Genomic DNA, 17,604 nt, shown 5'->3' with positions numbered 1-17,604 from the left:
GGGTTTGTCCGTATTTGACCCACATTTGTCAACCCAGCATTGTTTAGAGTGTATTGTGCTGTGTAACCCTACCCCAGACCTATACCTGCGTCATAAATGACGCTTTCCTTTAGCGTCAGTTAGATGACGCCGTAGGATCGCGTCATAAAACTGGCGCTAAAGGGCGCCTAAAGTGTCAGATATTGAAGTATGGTCAAATGCTTCCCAAGGCGCCCTGGGGGTGAGAATGGGCTGGCTGTGTGGAAACATTGATTTCCTAAATGCTTATCACTGTCAGAGCTCAAAAGACCCAGTAATGGGTTAAAGTTTATTTGTAATCCAATTTCAAATGGTATTTATTATACATTTGTTAGTAAACTCTCAAGCTGTTCTGCCAGAGCTCAAACTCAAACAATCATGGTCATGTTTGTTGAGTGATCAGCAATGTTTCTCTGGAGGTTTCTCATTGGTAATAAATAGCTGTGGATCCACAGGTCGCTAAATCATGCCAGCTGTGGGTGTGCACGTGGGCTCTGTCTATTGTCCTAGGCCTTTGATCAGATAATTGCACCTCAGAACCAGAGTTTGAGACACCTGAGTGTCGCTATGGTGACCAGCACCCCTGTGTCTGCTGTTGAGTGGCTTTTAGTGATTCAAACTGGATGGCAGGGTTGTTGTAGCAACTTTTGAGACTACGATCCAACTGCAATCCTCCAAAAAAAAACAAATGATCCGGTAGATTGCCTGCTTTAATGGGAAACAAATGATTTCGTTTTAAAAAATGTTTCACCTTTTTTTAATTTTGGAAACAAAATTGCAGTTTGTTCCATAAAAATTCATTAGTTGACATAAAAAGCGCCTACTGGAGACTTGTTAATATAATTCATTGGCAAAAATTGCACTGGCACATTCTTGATCGTATAAAAACCTTGAGATTTTTGTCATCAGAAGTAAAAAGAGATGTGTGGTGAAGCATCTTGTTGTGAAAACATTCTTTTATGAATGGAATTAAGAGGATATTTTCGTCCTCCTTTGTATCCATTGTTCCACGTTTACACTGTTCCATGGGTGATGAAGGCGCAAGTCAAGATTAATGGGTTTTGCCAGGCAAAGAGGAAAAGTACAAAGAGGGGTTTAAATGATGGACTGAGAGTGACACATCAATAAATATATACCTGTCTCTAGAGAGAGAGAGAGAGAAAATATTGAAAACGCACTTTGAGTAAGTGTCAGCATGAGACACCTCCTGTAATTAGCTTGTTAAAATCCTTGATCTGTGAAATATTAAATGCTGTCATGTGGCAGACAGACACATTGGGAAAAAAACAGGTTTACATTCTTTTATGTGCACTTCTCTCCATCCAAGAAATGAACATGTTAATATCTTCAAGTCAAACGTTAAAAGCAAGTTGTTCTATTCTGGATTTAATTTGTCAGGCATTGTTAGAATATAATATTCCTTTTTTTATTATTTAATTCAATAATTTTTAGCATTTCTCAATGCCATCTATCATGTGATCTTATTCACAAACAAACCTGTTCATGACACATTTTGTCTGTGCATGCTATTTACATAAAAAAAAAACAAGGACAAAACCACGTAGGACTTTTTTATTTTATTTTCACATCATGGACATGAAAACATTTTTAGTACACATTATGTAAACTGATATCATTATTATAGCATATATGATATATAAAATCAGAGTAAATAATGTATATTTAAACTCGATCTCTGGGCTGTTAAAATACACCATTCTTTTTCTGAGCAATCAATATTGGTTAAACGCGTGTTTCTGATAATATACAACTGAAATTGCAGTATGTTTATGGTCTGCAAAAATGGCATTTAATGATTTTCTTGAACGCGCTCTGAAAGTCTTTATTAAAATAAGCGTAAATTATGGGATTCAAAAGGGAGTTGGAATACCCTAGCCAATCAATGACATCTTTGAGCCACAAAGGCATATGACAAGATGGACAAAAAGGCATCACGAGCGCTTTGATGAAGAATGGCAGCCAACACAAAATGAAAGTGCCCATTATGATGCCCAGAGTCTTCACTGTCTTGCGCTCGCGCGCCATGGCGAGCTTCCTCTTCGCCTCGGTGTTCTTCTCGTGTTTGTTCTCCAGCAGAGGGACAGAGTTTGGCGTGTTGGGCAACGGCAAGTTGTTTTTGGAATTGCTGTGAACCTCGATGATCTCCAGAGAATCGCCGTCCTCCGCGTGCTTAATCGCGCCGTTTACGCACGCGGCGGGCTTGGGTTCGACTGCGCTTTTCCAGTTTTTGCCCAACTCTCCGTTCGTTCGCTTAAAAAGCGCGGGCGACACAGTCAAACATTTCACCCTCTTTTTCTCAGGTTTTCTAACGGTTTTGCGAATGCGAAATCTTGCCGCTTTAAATATGCGTCCATACAAGACCAGCATGAGAATCAGAGGGATGTAAAATGCGCAAAAGGTGGAATAAATGGTGTACCACGGGTCGTGGCTGATCATGCAAGCTTCAGGATTGGCCATGTCTTCTGCTTTACTCTTGGGCTGAGATTTCATGATCAGCATGGGTGGAATTGAAATCGAAAAGCCGACAAACCAGGTAACGGTTATTAAAAGAGCTGCACGCTTTAATGTCCTTTTCTTCATGTAGTCTATGGGGTCGGTGATCGCCCAGTATCTATCCAAAGCTATAGCGCACAGGTGCAGAATGGAAGATGTGCAACATAAAATGTCTAAAGAAATAAAAATATCACAAGTTACCTGTCCAAGTGTCCACTTGTCTAAAACTTGATAAAGAGCCGCCATGGGCAACACAAGCACCGACACCATGAGGTCCGTGACGGCAAGTGATCCGATCAGGTAGTTTGCAACATTTTGCAGGGATCTTTCCAAAGCGATAGCCGCCACGACACACGCGTTTCCAAATATGGAACATAGAATGAGCACGCCGATCAGCAAAGACGTGGAGATCTGATAACTCAGAGGAACCTTCACAGGTAAAGTCACATTGTCAATTTGGTGATCGAAACCACTGTCGTTCTGAAATGATAAGGACGTGGCGTTGTATTCTTCCATGTCGTGTAGAGCATACAATTCACAAAAGCTTCAGTAGACAGCACTACTCCATTTAGAGGAGCTCGTACACTTCTAGTCGATGCCAACCATTAACATTATTACTGACGACTTGTGACGACGCAGCTCCATTTATATAGTAAGCAGCAGTGGTTCACTGACGCGTCAGTTACCTACGCAGGTGTGTCGGGTGCTCTCCACATTCAACATGCGCTTTTCCAGAATGTCCAGAGATCAGGCTATCAGTGGCAGGATTTTTTCATAGGGGTGGCCGGGCAGGGGCCAGTGTGATAGCCATAGGCTAGTGGACATTATGTTGGCTATATACACTCTAAAAAATGCTGGGTTATTTAATCAACCCAACCGCTGGGTTATGAAATGTTTAACCTATTATGGGTTATTTATATGGATTTTGACTCAACACATGAGTTGGAAAAAATAACCCATCTACCCAACATACACCGTTGACCCAGCACGTGGGTTGTTTGTGCTTCGAACGTCATCACATCATCACAAGAAGAGTCCACCATACCGGATCCACCACACACCGAGCGATCTTCAAAGAGAACTTCACTTTTCATCGAGCGAGGGAAATAAACTAAGGTAAAGTACTCTACATGTCATTTCTAATATATAAGACATATATTTTAACAACTAAGTTATAAGCTGGGTTGGTCGGAAGAGGGTGAGGCAAAGATGACACGTATTGATGCAATGGCCGTGAAGTGTTTATTTATAGAAATTGCGGTAAACGGTCTAACTTAGTGTCCGGAATACAGTGAGTCTACTTTAACGTTACCTTTCTAAAGTAATATCTTTATATTGTCGAGGCTAGTTGGTTGGTTTGTCTGGCTTGTTTGGCTAGCGTTAGCCATTATCATTGAAGCACTGGCTATTTTGAGCGCGCTAATTTTTCCCTGGAGCATTTAATGTGAACACAGTGTTAGACTGATTAAAGTATGTATAAACAGTGAGATAACCTGATATGCCAGACTAAATGCATGTATGTGCATTTATTTAAGTAATATGGTAACCCGCGATAGATAAGAAAACATTTCTTATATAAAATGGCGGCCTGGCTAGCAGGCTAACTTACATTATTTTAAGTTAACTGGATATAAATGAGCGCGCTTTTTGCCCTCAAATCTTTTAATGTGAAATGCGAAGGTATAACACAGTGTAAGACTTATTAAAGTATGTAAAAACAGTGAGATAACCTGATATGCCAGACTAAATGCATGCATGTGCATTTATTTAAGTAATATGGTGACCCGCGATAGATAACACAGTGTTAGACTTATTAAAGTATGTAAAAACATTGAAGTAACATAAAATGTCTGAATGTAAAATACATGTAATTTGAATTGTATAGGGAGAGAGGGTCTCTCTATTTTGGCTGTTATCTTCACATTGGATTACATTCTGCTGCTAGTCTGCATTGCATTTGCATGGTGACATCTGAATAGTTAATACAATAGTAATTGTATATTTCCTTAACCTCATTTTGTGTTTGTTTCAGATCAATGGTCAGCTTTGTCATTGACACAACAGAGTGGCAGCTGACAGACCTTGTTGAAAGATTTCAAGGTAAGAAATATTTGTTTTCACATCCACAGCATATCAAGTCTGCATTGCTACTCAAGCCCTTTTCAGACATTAATTCTTATGAAATATAATTTTCTCTTTTTTTTTTCAATAGCTTCCATGTAATGTGTCAAAGTGACTCCAATAGATGAATAGGGCACATGTCTTTTGTAGACTTTCAGTGATTTATTCTATTTTGTAATAACAAATGATGGAATATGCATGTTTATCTTCCATTTAATTACCTATATATTTTAGTTTTGTACTCCTCAGTTGTAAACACAGATTTCTTTGTGTTTTGTATTTTTTTGTCTTTTAGAGGAGGGGACTGATGAGGAGAGTTTTCTTCTTTTAGATGAGGCTACCATCAACAGTTGATCCCAAGAGCTGGCCCTGGGCTGAAGTTCTTCAAAAAATTAGAGGACTTGTAAGATCAACATTAGAGGCACACACAGTTATTATTTCTAAATATTAAAAGGAATAGTTTACTTTGAAATTAATTTTCGATATGTTTTAGCTCACCTCAAGGGCATGTAGATGTAGGTGTCTTTGTTTCCACAGTATTTTCAATTTTATTTTGTTTTTTCGGTTAAACCGTTGTTGTCTATCAGTCATACACTGGAGGTTTAGGGGGTCCTCCCTCGGTTCACCTCAAAGAGCATGCACAGAGAAGTCAAAATTAAACATGATTTAATGACTCGTAAATGTAAGTACACATCGATGGCCTAAGACAATAAACGAGCGGTTTGTGTGAAAAAACGAACAGTATTTATATAGTTTTTTACCTTGTGTAACTCAGCCATTGGCAACTGATCTGACGGCAGAGGCGTTTCAGTCTGTGTATGCGCCGGAAGTGATCACTTGCGTCTGTACGTCACTCATTGTTTACACAGAGTTTTGGAAGTTTTACCTTTCACTGTGAAGATCTAAACATATTTATATATACAGGAAATCGCAATGGAAGAAGATTTCGATATATCTAAATGTTTAGTGAAAGGTTAAACTCCCAAAATCTCTCTGTAAACAATGAGTGACATATACGCGCAAGCGATCACTTCTGGCGCATGCACAGACTGAAGCGCCCCTGCCGTCAGATCAGTTGCCAATGGCTGAGTTACACGAGGTAAAAACGATATAAATACTGTTCGTTTTCTCACACAAACCGCTCGTTTCGTGCCTTAGGCCATCACTGTGTACTTACATTTACGAGTCATTCAATCATGTTTAATTTGGACTTCTCTGTGCATGCTCTTTGACATTAACCGGGGGAGGACCCCCTAAACCTCCATTATATGACTGATTGACAACAATGGTTTGACCGAAAGATATCAAAATTTAAAATACTGTGGAAACAAAGACACCTACATCTTGGATGCCCTTGAGGTAAGATAAAACATATCAAAAATTAAATTCAAAGTGAACTATCCCTTTAATAGTTTCTTTGGGAAGATACCAGAATACTTGCTTGCAAGTAGAGCTAATGGCTCCCGTTGACTGTTGGCCTGTTAAATGTTCAGCCAGTTCATTCATAATTGAATGTTTTCCTACTTCAGTGATATTAACTGCAGTTCCACTAATATTGTTGATATTAAAGTAATAAAATAATTTTTCAAAGATTCCATTGTTGTTTTGTTTTTGTATTGTTTAAGTGTTTATTGCATAATCTATGCATACATCTAGCATGTATTCTGTTCTAGGTTTGTAGTGTAACAGTTTTATAGCTATGAGTAGTCCATTGCCTTTTTTTTCTTTAATTGTACTGTAATGTGCTAGAATTAGTCTGGCATATGGGTTAATTTGACCCAGCATTTGGGTACACTATATAACAAATATGTAGTTGAATCAACCCAGAATTGTAATTAATTTGACCCAGCATTTGGGTACGCTATATAACAAATTTGTAGTTAAATCAACCCAGAATTTTATTTAATTTGACCCAGCATTTGAGTAGAAATGAACAACTCATCTGTTGGGTTAAAAATGACCGACCCATCTTGCTGGGTCAAATTAACTACTGCTGGGCTGGTGCAATATTGATCCAGCAGTTGGGTTATACAACAAACCAAGTTGGGTTATTTTTAACCCATCATTTTTTAGAGTGTAGTGTCTCTTTTCAAATGCATTAAATAATTAGTAAATATTGTTTTATAATGTTGTTTAAATGCTTGTTTGTGCTTTTTAAAAAAGGAAAAGTATATGTTAATTTATTAAATTAATTATTTTCGCTCGGTATACCAGAGTGATGACGTCATCGCACGCCCTAGAACCGCGCGCGCCCATGATGTGCTTTTTTTCAGAGTAAATCAATCCTTTACTTCTTCAGGTTACTAAAATACCTCAGTTTTGAGTATAAACATTTGTTAATCAAATACTGATGAGTTGTAGCACTTTGGTTGTTGTTTTTTTTTTTATTAAACGAATAGTGTGTCATGAGTTTGGTGCTGCCTGCACATGGTTAGCATGGGTGTTTTGCGCTATATCATTTATGTCAATAATATTTGAGTATTTAAAAGTTCATGATGTTATTTCAGTTTCTGAGTTATTTTAAACTTGCAAATTTGGGAAATAAATTCCATGTCTGTGAATTAAGTTATGGATTGCATTAGTCTTCATCAGTGTATGTGACTTTATGGTAGAAAATATATCAAAGACAATGTCTGATTAATATCTCAGCTGCATTGTTATCAATTCATACTGTCAATTAGAGGTTAAGTAGATATTCAGTCTTACAAAATAAAACATTTTCAGAGTATGAGTTTTGAGTGTCAATTCTTGTGTTATAGGACATGCTTAAAGTCACTCATTTACAACCAGTCATTACTGTGAAAGTGATACATACACTGATAATATAATGTATTTGTTACATGTATGCTTTTATTAATTAATTCAGAGTAAATACAATGAAACCATCACTGCAGCTATACTTCTTCAGGGGTATTACACCAGCAAACAGTCTGGGGTTGCACATAAATCTTAAATATTTTAACATAATAATTAGTTTAAATATTGTATTGGACTGTTCCTACACAATTGAATGCAGTTCTTTTTTTATTATTATTATTAGCTTCTGGCCACCTCAAGTCTATCCTCATTTGATTAAAAAAAAAAAAAAAAGCATTAGAAATCTTTTGTAACAATATCGTTCTAAAGTTTGGGGTCAGTAATATTTTTTTCTTTTTTTGAATGAAATTTACTTTTATTCAGAAAGGATGTGTTAAATTGATTAAAAAGTGATAGTAGCCTATTTATGTTGTTAGAAAAGTTTTCAATTTTGAATAAATGCTGTTCTTTTTAACTTATCATTCATCAATGAATGGAAAAGTATCACGAGTTCCAAAAAATATTGAGCAGCACAACTTAAAAATATTAAGCAGCACAATTTAATAATAATAAGGATTATGTGACACTGAAGACTGGAGTCATATCAATTATATTTAAGGCGAGACTACAGGCAAAAACAGTGTTTTTTTCATGCATCTGTCAATTTTGAGATTTTGGGCTTTTCATAAAGTGTCTTTTCTTTTTATCTTTAAAGACTGTTTTCTCAAAATGAGTTTTCCTCCTACATTGAGCCAGAAGTCTCCACTTTAGTAACACTTATACACCTTAACTTTACAGTTTTACTCTTATCTATAATCTTAAGGTTTTTACAGAGGGGTATGTTCATATTTTCCTGATTTTATACCTTTTTATCTTATTCCTTTAAAAAATGGTGAAAATGAATTCATTTTTGGCTGTTGACACTATTTCCTATGGAGTGATAGCTATCCAAAATGAAACATGAATTATGAACCTGACTTTATCCAATGTTCAGATTTTTTGTTCTATGGATTTATACAAATTAGTGCATATTTAATTAGATAACGACCATTTTGCATATGTCAACAACATTAGAAAACTTGTAATACAAAAAATGTTTACAATTAATGCAATATGTTTGCAATTATTGTAATATTGTGATATTTATCAGTTATTCTTTTTTTAAAAAGTATTTTAAAATAGAAAAACATTATTTTGAATTGTAATAACTTCTCAATATTACAGTTTTGTTTCTGTATATTTGATCAAATAAATGCAGGTTTGATAAGCATAAGGTACTTAAAAAAAAAAAACATTAAAAATAGTAATGTTTCCAAATTTTTGACCGGTACTGTAAATGTGGTTTAGGTTGGGAGATCTTGAATGATTGAATAAATAAGCGAATTATATTGTGTATGAACGTTGTAACAGGTCAATGATTTTATCCGAGACGTTTTTGTCCCTCGGCGGCTTCCGTAGTGAAGAGAGAGTTGGACGAGCAGTACATAGGCAGCCAGTCTGTTGTTTTTAGCCTTTTAGCCAAACATCTTGAGGAACGCTTCAGAAATTCCGTCGAAGAAAATGGCTACTTCTTTCGTGGTACGTGAACCAAATGTTGAAATAAATCAAACAGAAAGTATTTGCATAATAATGACTAACGTTAGAAAACACCGGCCAGTACAGGAACTGTATCGCTGTTGATTCTTTATAGAGAGAAGTAAGTTGCACTGTTTACGTCTTTACGTTACAAACTGGACGTAAAATTGAGTGTGAAGTTGGATACTAAATGCAGCAACTATTATTTAAGTTGTACAAATGTTGGTGTTGTTTGTGGCAACGAGATTGTAGTGGCCTATTTCATGGTCAAGCAAAAGTTTTCTAATATGCAGAAAAAGGCATATTATAAAGCCATACATTGATGACAATGTATGATATTACATTAGAACAATCAACTCTTAATGCATGCGTTGTGTTGCATGCGGTAGCCTACTCATCTACCTGAGGATGTGTAGAAGTATAAAATATGGTTTTCTACTGCACATTTCAAACAGAATGAAGAACAGGATAAATTAAGGACACTAGAAGATTCAACAAACCTGCGCTGCAGAAAGTGCCGTAGATGTCTAATAGACTCAACCAGTCTCCTCAAGGTGGGTGAATTATGATCTAAAACTAGGGGGTAAATGCTTTATATCTCAATTTGAGAATGGTTAAATATCTTCATTTATGTAAGTGACATATATTGTTGTTTATATGAGTGATCTATTGTTATTATAGGCGGTAATATCAAGAGAGGCTGCAGCCACATGCAATGTGTGGCATTTAAATGTTGAATCTTTGCCAGATTGGATTTTGTCAAGTGTTGGTCAGGTACAGAGTTTGCATGTATTTGTTTTTAATTTGTGCAATTTTGGCTATTGACAATCACCTGGTAAGGGAATTATCTATTCTGATAAAATGTACCCTTCTCACAGGTCAATTGGACTGTTGGGAAATTAAACTGCCAGTACTGTGGAGCTCGCTTGGGAGGCTTTAATTTTGTAAATTGTTCCAAATGCACCTGTGGACATGAAACAACTGTGCATCTCAGTAAAAGTCGCGTTGATCAGGATCTAAAACCTCTAGTAATTTTAACAAGACCAGGAAGGTCTAGAGAACATACTAGGAGGAACAATGTGGAGGAGTCTCTCCTTCAGACAATGAGTTTAGCTCCTTCTCCTTCCTCAACCCTCAACTTCTCCTATCCTGTATTTCATGTAGTCTCTGCTGAAACTCCACTTGAGGTTGAGTCAAGTGAAGAACCACAAATTCTTGACAATGTTGAGAGGGGCAGAGATGTTCATTTACCTCCTGAATTGCCGCTACAGCTGAATGATTATCGGGAGAGTTTAGAGGAACAGCATGTGGGTTCTGCTTCCCAGAGTAGGACTTCTCTGGACACAACAGTTGATCCAGAGGGCGTCAGACTGATGGAGGAGCCATCCAGAAACATTTTACTCAATGTAGAGCCAAAGCTTAGCAAGAGAGAGAAAAACCGCTTGAAAAGCCTAAGAAGGAAGCAAAGGAAGAAGGAACGCTGGATTCAGAGACAGCAGGAGGCAACAGATTTGGTGAGATTTTTTTAAAGTCAAGGCGAGTGCCAAAGTCTGACTTGCTTTTTTCCTATTTGTGAATTTACTAACTATCTTGCAAGTCTGGGCAATATTCAGAGTTTAGGAATTGGCTTTGTTAAATTAATTTTAATCAATAGGGCTCTCCGAAAGGTTTAGTGAAATTTATTTAATTGTGTTCAAAGAAATTCAATACATAGTCATACAAATGTTTAATTGTCCACAAGTTTTGTGACAAAACATAATTCACTTTGAATAATTATGCTAATTTGTTCCCTGATATACATTTCTTCTCAAATGATTAGGCATGTTTCTCTGAAAACAGACATAACTATTATTCTTTTTTTGAAAGAAGACATTAAGTAAACATAACATATATACACCACAATTGTATGGGCAATCAACTGAAAATGTATTATTAAAAAGGACACCAATAATGTTTTACATTTTGCTCCATTTTAAAGGCCTATTTACACCAAGAACGATGAATGTAAAATTACTGTAAATTATAACTACATTAGCATCCACACCAATGCCCAATAATGTTCTGTTTATTATAAGCTAATGCTGCAATTATGTCATTTACTTTTCTAAATTCTCAAAATCGTAAAAAAGTCAGGTGGATTCCAATTGAAAAAAAAAAAACATTCTGAAAGTTATCTGTGGTGTTATCATTATAATTGTGGTGTGGTGTTCCCTATTCTCATTAGTTATATTTGCATTTATGCATTTGTCAGTTGTGTTTATCCAAAGTGATTCACATTACATTTAATGTAAACATTTCATCAGTTCATGCATTCCTTGGAAATCAAACCCATGACCTTGGGAGGCATTGCTAGCACCATGCTCTACTGTAACATCACATAGTTGTAGTCCTTGGTGTGGGCAGTCCTTTAATCTATTTAATGTTTTTGTTCTTGTAACATTTGAATCACAAGTATGCATCCTGTTTGCTTTCTTTATTCTGAATGGCACACAGCGCTAGTTTGTTTAATGCATGATAAGTGTCAGAGTCAGACAAGCAAGAAATGAATGTGGGCTATTGAACCAGGAGCTGGTTTGTACTGACGATTTCTGGCAAAATGTCAATAGTACATCCATGGATCAAGACGAGCATAAATCCACATAATAGGCTGCTGCAAGAATCCTGAGGATGTTAATAAGCCATTCACGGCTGCACATGGCTCTTGCAGCAGGTGTCATGTTATTGGATAATTTTTCTTTTTTTTATAGTTTTGATAACCAGTGGGACATCTTTTACACAGAGAATGAATTGAATGTCTCTTTTATTATTATAAACATAATTTATCTTTTCTTCTGAGATGTTTTATTTGTGTCTTCTTGTGTTACGTCTACCTATCAGGCTATGAAGTGGGACCTAACAGGCAGCGATGATGAGGAGAGAGAGGGATACACATGTGCCGTGTGTTTAGACATATATTACAGCCCCTACAAGTGCCATCCTTGCAGTCATGTGTTCTGTGAGCCCTGTTTGAGAACTCTGGCCAAGAATCGGCCTAGCAATACCCCGTGTCCCCTCTGTAGGACCCTTATATCCCATGTTCTCTTTCAGGAAGGTGAGTGGAACCGATAAAGTCCATTTGTTCTCTCAGTGCATCTAAACTTTGTCTAACCACCTAATACTTTTTGTTTGTTTGTTTCAGAGCTTAATCAAACTACAAAGTCGTGCTTCCCAAAAGTATATCGCTCAAGACATGAGACTTTTCAGAAGGTCAACTATTCGAAATGGCCCTTGCCCAACTGTCCAAAGCGTTTTCGCATCTTTTGGGGTTGGTCATATGTCGTTTGCATAAGCATGTCTTCAAGACCCAGGGATTTTAAATTACAAGTTGCCCACTTATTTCCTTTTGTCTTTGTTTTTTCAGGGTTTCCGAGACACGGAGGCCCTGCCAGTCGCTGGCAGTTTCCCCACAGAGCATTTGGCCTGGATGCTTTGGATCTGGGTGACATGTGGGGTTGGCCATTTGACATTGACTTTGTGATTATCTCTGTCTACTCTCTGCACTGGGTGATGGCGTTCATCATCGTCTGTGGCCTCTGCTACTTCCTCCTCATCTAATGAATGGAGGATTAGATTTCACTTTGCTGTTGCTTGACAAATGAATGTTGTTGACGGTGGACATCTCATCAAGTGCCTCATACTTTTAATTTAATGTAGGTACAATTATGATGAAAAATTATTAAGGTTTTTTTCTTGCTGTGTTTTTATTTATAAGGTTTAGGTCTTTCAGGGTTTGTGCAATAAATAGATATCACGTGTAGCTGTTCCCTAATATCATCTGCCTACTTGACCTCTAAACAGTATTATAATGCATTAGAAAACAAAACAAGCAATAATTCTGGGAAAATGCTTAGTCTCTTTGTTCAGTTTTATAAGTTACCTTTATTTCTGTTGCTATTAGTTGGAGCCATTTAGATGCTTGCTTAATGCTAGAAACAGGGTTTCTTCCACTAACAAAAATGCTGTACAATATTTTAATGGCTTCTTTTTACACAGTAATGGGTTTGAGAACTTTAGTTGTAGTCAATTTAATCTATGGGAATTATATTATTTAATTTGACAATGGCCTAGAATGACAGCCCATTCCTATATCTCAAAGCAGAGTTTGGGAATGTTTTTTTTTTCTTTCTTTCTTTTCATTTGGGGGTAACCAGATCCAAACATTGTAAAAGCATTCAATCTTTTTTTTTTTTTTTTTTTTTTTTTTTACCATAAACTCGTTCTCAGAATGTTACAGGGAAGTTTTGTGTTACAACACGTAGTGTTTTATATTCATTATTCAAATAATTTAATTAGCCTATTATCATAACATTTCAAAGATGTTTTTTGCAACAACTTACACATTTACCGAAATAATGTTTTCTAGCTGTCTTGAAAGAATTTAAACAAAATATTAACTTCCCCAAAACGTTTCAGATAGTTTTTCTGATTTTTTTTAATTTTTTTTTAATGACAGCCGTTCTGTTGACATGAATATAAATTAGCAAAGATATGTTTGAGACGTCGCTTGCTAATAAAATATTGAAAATCTCCATGAATAAGCGTGAATCTCCTTTCCATCAAACTAATCAATTGTGTTTGTTCGGCGAACTCGTCTATCCGTGATCGAAGCCCGCAGCTGTGTGGAGTTAAAGCCGCTCTTGGCCCTCGACAGAGGTGAAGGTGACTCGCCTGTTGGTGCGGAGATGCAGAGGAAGCGTCGCGGACTCTCTCTCGGCTTTGTCACATCACTCTAATCATCGACGGCAGAGAAACAACAATCCTCATTCAAGGATCGACCTCACCCTTGAATCGAGGACAGACTGATTAAAGACATTTTCTCAGTGAGGTGGTTTTATTCGTGGATGCGTATGCATGTGTTCTGCACCGAACGGGCGAAAGAACCGCCCCAGATCCGCTTCCAACATCTTTCAAATCGGCAAGTCTTCGATGAGGGATCCGGAGCGCCGGGAGAGCACAGAGAGCTCACGCAGAGCTCAGCGGGCGATGGATGACTGTAGAACGGTGAGCCTACGGTAGAACAACCGCTGTCTCTTCTGCGGGTGCTATTTTTGGATTGTCTTTTATTGTCAATTCTATGCAAGGTAACCGGCTGTTTGTCCCTACGGATTATTACAGTGTAGCCTACAGCCCATAGGATAACTATATTTGGCTTCTGTACGCATGTGATGCATTGATACATGAATAATTATCTGTTTGTGAATTGATTATAGGATAAATTATTGGTTTTATAATGATTATCACTCGCAGTTTGTGTTTTCATATTGCACCATTATTTAGAAATGACATCCTCAAATCCCATGTGTTGCTATGTGGCATCTAGATAATGCAGCTAAACTCGTGTTTACCCTGCTGGAAAATCCAAAGCTGCCAGCCGTGCTTTGGAACATGGCTGGATTCTCTCTAGTCAAAAATGATCAACCAGCTACCATGTTCCAAATGCCATCTTAAGATGGTCCAAGATGGTCAACCAACCAAACCAGCTATGTTCCAAAACACAGACGGCTGCTTAATCATAGTTTTCCAGAAGGAATATACATATCCACTTTCTAAAAATAGACTCAGAAGGATTTGTCTACATTTTCAGACCGTTCAGGAGTTCAACACTTTTGTGGCCCTCCATCGTGAGCAGGTCATCTCCATAGGGGAGAATACAGTCGACTGTCCTTCTTTAAGGGCGCAGATGCACAAGACTCGAATCAAAGGATGCGCCGTAGCCCAGGCTGCCTATCAAAACCTTGTTGCAATCTTTGGGTAAGCATTTATTTTAGATATAGCCATGTAGTTTTGAAGATGTGGCTGTAGGATGTCATGAAGCTCAGCTGATATGGATTCTTTTTTTCTCTCTATGCTTGTTTTAGGCCAGAGGATGGTGAAATCCATCCAGAAATTTGCAGGTTGTTCATCCAGCTTCAGTGCTGCCTTGAGATGTACATTACAGAGATGCTCAAGTCTATGTGTCTGTTGGGTGTTCTGCAGCTCCACAGGAAAGGTGTTGTGTCAATGACAGCCAGCAGAGGACAGCAGATTCTTTACATAAGCAGACATGAGTATATAATGCTAATGTATACTGCTTGACGAAATATAGTCTGACGGTGGCGGGGATGGCACAATAAATACATAAAACAGCTTATTTGACACTTCATCTGGTTGTTCTATTAACAAAACTAAGTATAACTATCTTGCACTGTTTTGTTTCACTCACTTAAGGAAATGATGTGTGCCCTGAAGCAAACATGGACTGCAGGGTAGACGAAAGCTCTGATGTGCCGATGCTGGAAGATCGTTCATCATCACCTGTAGATTTTCCACAGGAATCTTGGGTTGTGTGCACAGACATTGAGAACATAGAGAGGTAAGACAGCATGAAAGAATTTTTTCTATTCATTTTCTCCACTGGGATTTGAAACAATTTTTCAGGAAGGAGTTGTAAGCAATGAAGCAAAGCAACCAGCTCGGAGATAAATCGCATGACAAACTTATTTGAAAACGTATTTGAAAATCTTAGAAAAAGACTGAAGGGAATGAGCTAAAATTCCAATATGTATTTAAAAAAGGAAAAGAATAATGACTCAATTTAAAAATAATTATTAATTAAAGGTGTAATAACAATATTGAACATTTTTACTGAATAATCACTTAAAATTTGTAGCATACATATACTGTTCAAAGGTTTAGGGTCAGTAAGATTTAAACTTTTATTCATCAAGGATGCATTAAATGGACAAAAATGATAGTAAAGGCATTAATAATATTACAAAAGATTTCAAATTTCTGTTCTTCTGAACTTTTTATTCATCAAAGAACCCTGAAAGTAGTGTATATAAAATGCTGCTTGTCAACCAATTTGGGGTATTAATGGGGTAAAATGGGGTTAAAGCCTAAATGAAGTCTTTAAATACTGTGTGACTGTGATCTCTAATGTCCTGTGTTGTAAAATTTCTTCCAGTGATATGCGAGAAATGAGAAACCTTCTAAGCAAACTCAGGGAGACAATGCCTTTGCCGCTGAAAAATCAAGGTGAGTCTCAAACAGATTTATTCTAGTACTGGAATGGATTCTTAAATAGCTAGAAATGTATTTATGTATTTTTTCTGCATGTAGATGACAGCAGTCTGCTAAATCTTACTCCTTATCCACTGGTGAGGCAGAGGAAGAGGCGATTCTCCGGGCTTTGTTGCCTTGTGTCTGGCTAAACCTTCAATACTCTCAAGTCTTCTTTTCTGATCATTGATCAATTAGCGCTTCACTTGTCTCCTTTCACGTTTCGCTAATGTAACTTGTCCCTGGACAGTGTCAAAACTACTTAATCAATTGTTGAAGGACAGAATTCCCTTGAGTCAAAACCCTGCCTGTTTTTAAGCAAAATCGGTTGTCAATTTTTTAGTTACCGAAAGGTTCATTCTTTGTCATGTGTTGTGAAACCATATGATTGTATAAAAAAGCAAGTGAATGAAGTAAAATAATAGCAACTAATTTTGATTTTCTTTTATCATAGTAAGAGTTTGTTGTCAGTGAAAGGGCACGTTTAGTTATAGGATTGGTGTTTTTCATCTACTTGCGTTTTCTTCTTTTATATAAATTTAGCCACTGTGCAATGCTTTTAATTTAGTCTTCCATAAAGGGATAATGTTGTAAAAAATTACATCAGTCATTTTGTAAGGGCACAAGAGTGCTCTGCACTAAAGCCATTGCTATTTCATTCTAAGCTTGAAATAAGTAAAATCACAATGTACATAATACATATAATTGTAAATAAAACATTGTATTTATTATAAATGATTTTAATGATTTATTTTTCATTTATAAATTCAAGACATCAGGTTTGTGTGAATGCATATCCCAGTTTTATGAGAGTTTGGATTTTGATTTTTTGCTCTTTATTAGATATGCATCAATTTATAATCATAATAAATTTTTTTACTGTTTTGTCCGTCCAGAGAATTTGGCTCACCCATTAGAAAATGAGCTAGGATGTACGAAGCGCGATTCGAGTTTTTCCTCGAGAGATATCATGCCTTGCAAACGAGCGAAGCATGGCAGTTGATCAGAATAGATCTAAATACTTTAAAAACTTCTCACGATTTTTTAATCTCTAAAGCTGTAATAGTAAAAACGTATAATAGCTGTAGTAAAAGTAATCGAGAGAGTTTCACATGTAATATGTAGCTATTTCATATGCAAGCATATCAGCCAATCACAGCAGTGGTCGGTTACACTGAATCCCACACAGCCACGCCCCTTCAAACAGAGCTCACAAGTCAGAGGCTAAACCCGAGCTAGGAAAAATGGCTTTTATTTATAAATGATGACTACTTTTGATCTAAAAACATACTAACATTATAATGGTAACCAAGGAAACATAAAATAATAAAATAACCTTTCTTTAAGATCTTTAAGAAATTCTTAGAGACCTAAATTATGTTTAAAAAGTGATGCTTATTATGATATGAATTATGAAAAAAAAAGTACAAAATCAACCTCTATTTAAGCATGGAGAAAGGCAATAACTCTCCTGTAATCACATGTTATCGTACTCTCTGC

General features: G+C 36.7%; 3 protein-coding genes and 1 long non-coding RNA gene across 6 annotated transcripts; 3 read left to right on the top strand and 1 right to left on the bottom strand.

Moving 5' to 3' along the window:
• Window positions 1-1,709: 1,709 nt before the first annotated feature.
• On the bottom strand, window positions 1,710-3,169 carry htr1ab (5-hydroxytryptamine (serotonin) receptor 1A b). Its single transcript, XM_039688154.2, has one exon. It carries the CDS (start codon window positions 3,046-3,048, stop codon window positions 1,807-1,809), a length of 1,242 nt encoding a protein of 413 aa, XP_039544088.1. The 5' UTR covers window positions 3,049-3,169; the 3' UTR covers window positions 1,710-1,806.
• rnf180b (ring finger protein 180b) lies at window positions 2,484-13,807 on the top strand. 3 transcript variants are annotated; one of them, XR_016147886.1, is made up of 8 exons: window positions 2,484-2,572; window positions 9,480-9,578; window positions 9,706-9,798; window positions 9,903-10,538; window positions 11,902-12,115; window positions 12,203-12,328; window positions 12,425-12,713; window positions 13,672-13,807. XR_016147886.1 is itself a non-coding variant. In XM_089124038.1 (7 exons), the coding sequence occupies exons 1-7, from the start codon at window positions 2,528-2,530 to the stop codon at window positions 12,616-12,618; spliced, it is 1,407 nt and encodes a 468-aa protein (XP_088980164.1). In that variant the 5' UTR covers window positions 2,484-2,527; the 3' UTR covers window positions 12,619-12,820. The 3 variants fall into 3 exon arrangements, 2 of the variants coding, with proteins under 2 accessions (XP_088980164.1, XP_039544087.2); XM_089124038.1 differs by lacking the exon at window positions 13,672-13,807 and having other exon boundaries at window positions 12,425-12,820; XM_039688153.2 differs by lacking the exons at window positions 2,484-2,572; window positions 13,672-13,807 and adding an exon at window positions 8,888-9,027 and having other exon boundaries at window positions 12,425-12,820.
• LOC120461488 (uncharacterized) lies at window positions 3,449-5,161 on the top strand. Its single transcript, XR_016147656.1, has 3 exons — window positions 3,449-3,648; window positions 4,565-4,632; window positions 4,949-5,161. It is a non-coding gene; the product is annotated as an uncharacterized LOC120461488 (long non-coding RNA).
• rgs7bpb (regulator of G protein signaling 7 binding protein b) lies at window positions 13,799-16,843 on the top strand. The gene is made up of 6 exons (XM_089124039.1): window positions 13,799-14,064; window positions 14,648-14,814; window positions 14,922-15,052; window positions 15,271-15,415; window positions 16,010-16,080; window positions 16,165-16,843. Exons 1-6 carry the CDS (start codon window positions 13,915-13,917, stop codon window positions 16,254-16,256), a joined length of 756 nt encoding a protein of 251 aa, XP_088980165.1. The 5' UTR covers window positions 13,799-13,914; the 3' UTR covers window positions 16,257-16,843.
• Window positions 16,844-17,604: the final 761 nt, after the last annotated feature.

The sequence above is a fragment of the Pimephales promelas genome, chromosome 19, assembly GCF_988280905.1.
Source record: "Pimephales promelas chromosome 19, fPimPro1.hap1.1, whole genome shotgun sequence".
Lineage (NCBI taxonomy): Eukaryota > Metazoa > Chordata > Actinopteri > Cypriniformes > Leuciscidae > Pimephales > Pimephales promelas.
This window is presented reverse-complemented; position numbering and strand designations above follow the sequence as displayed.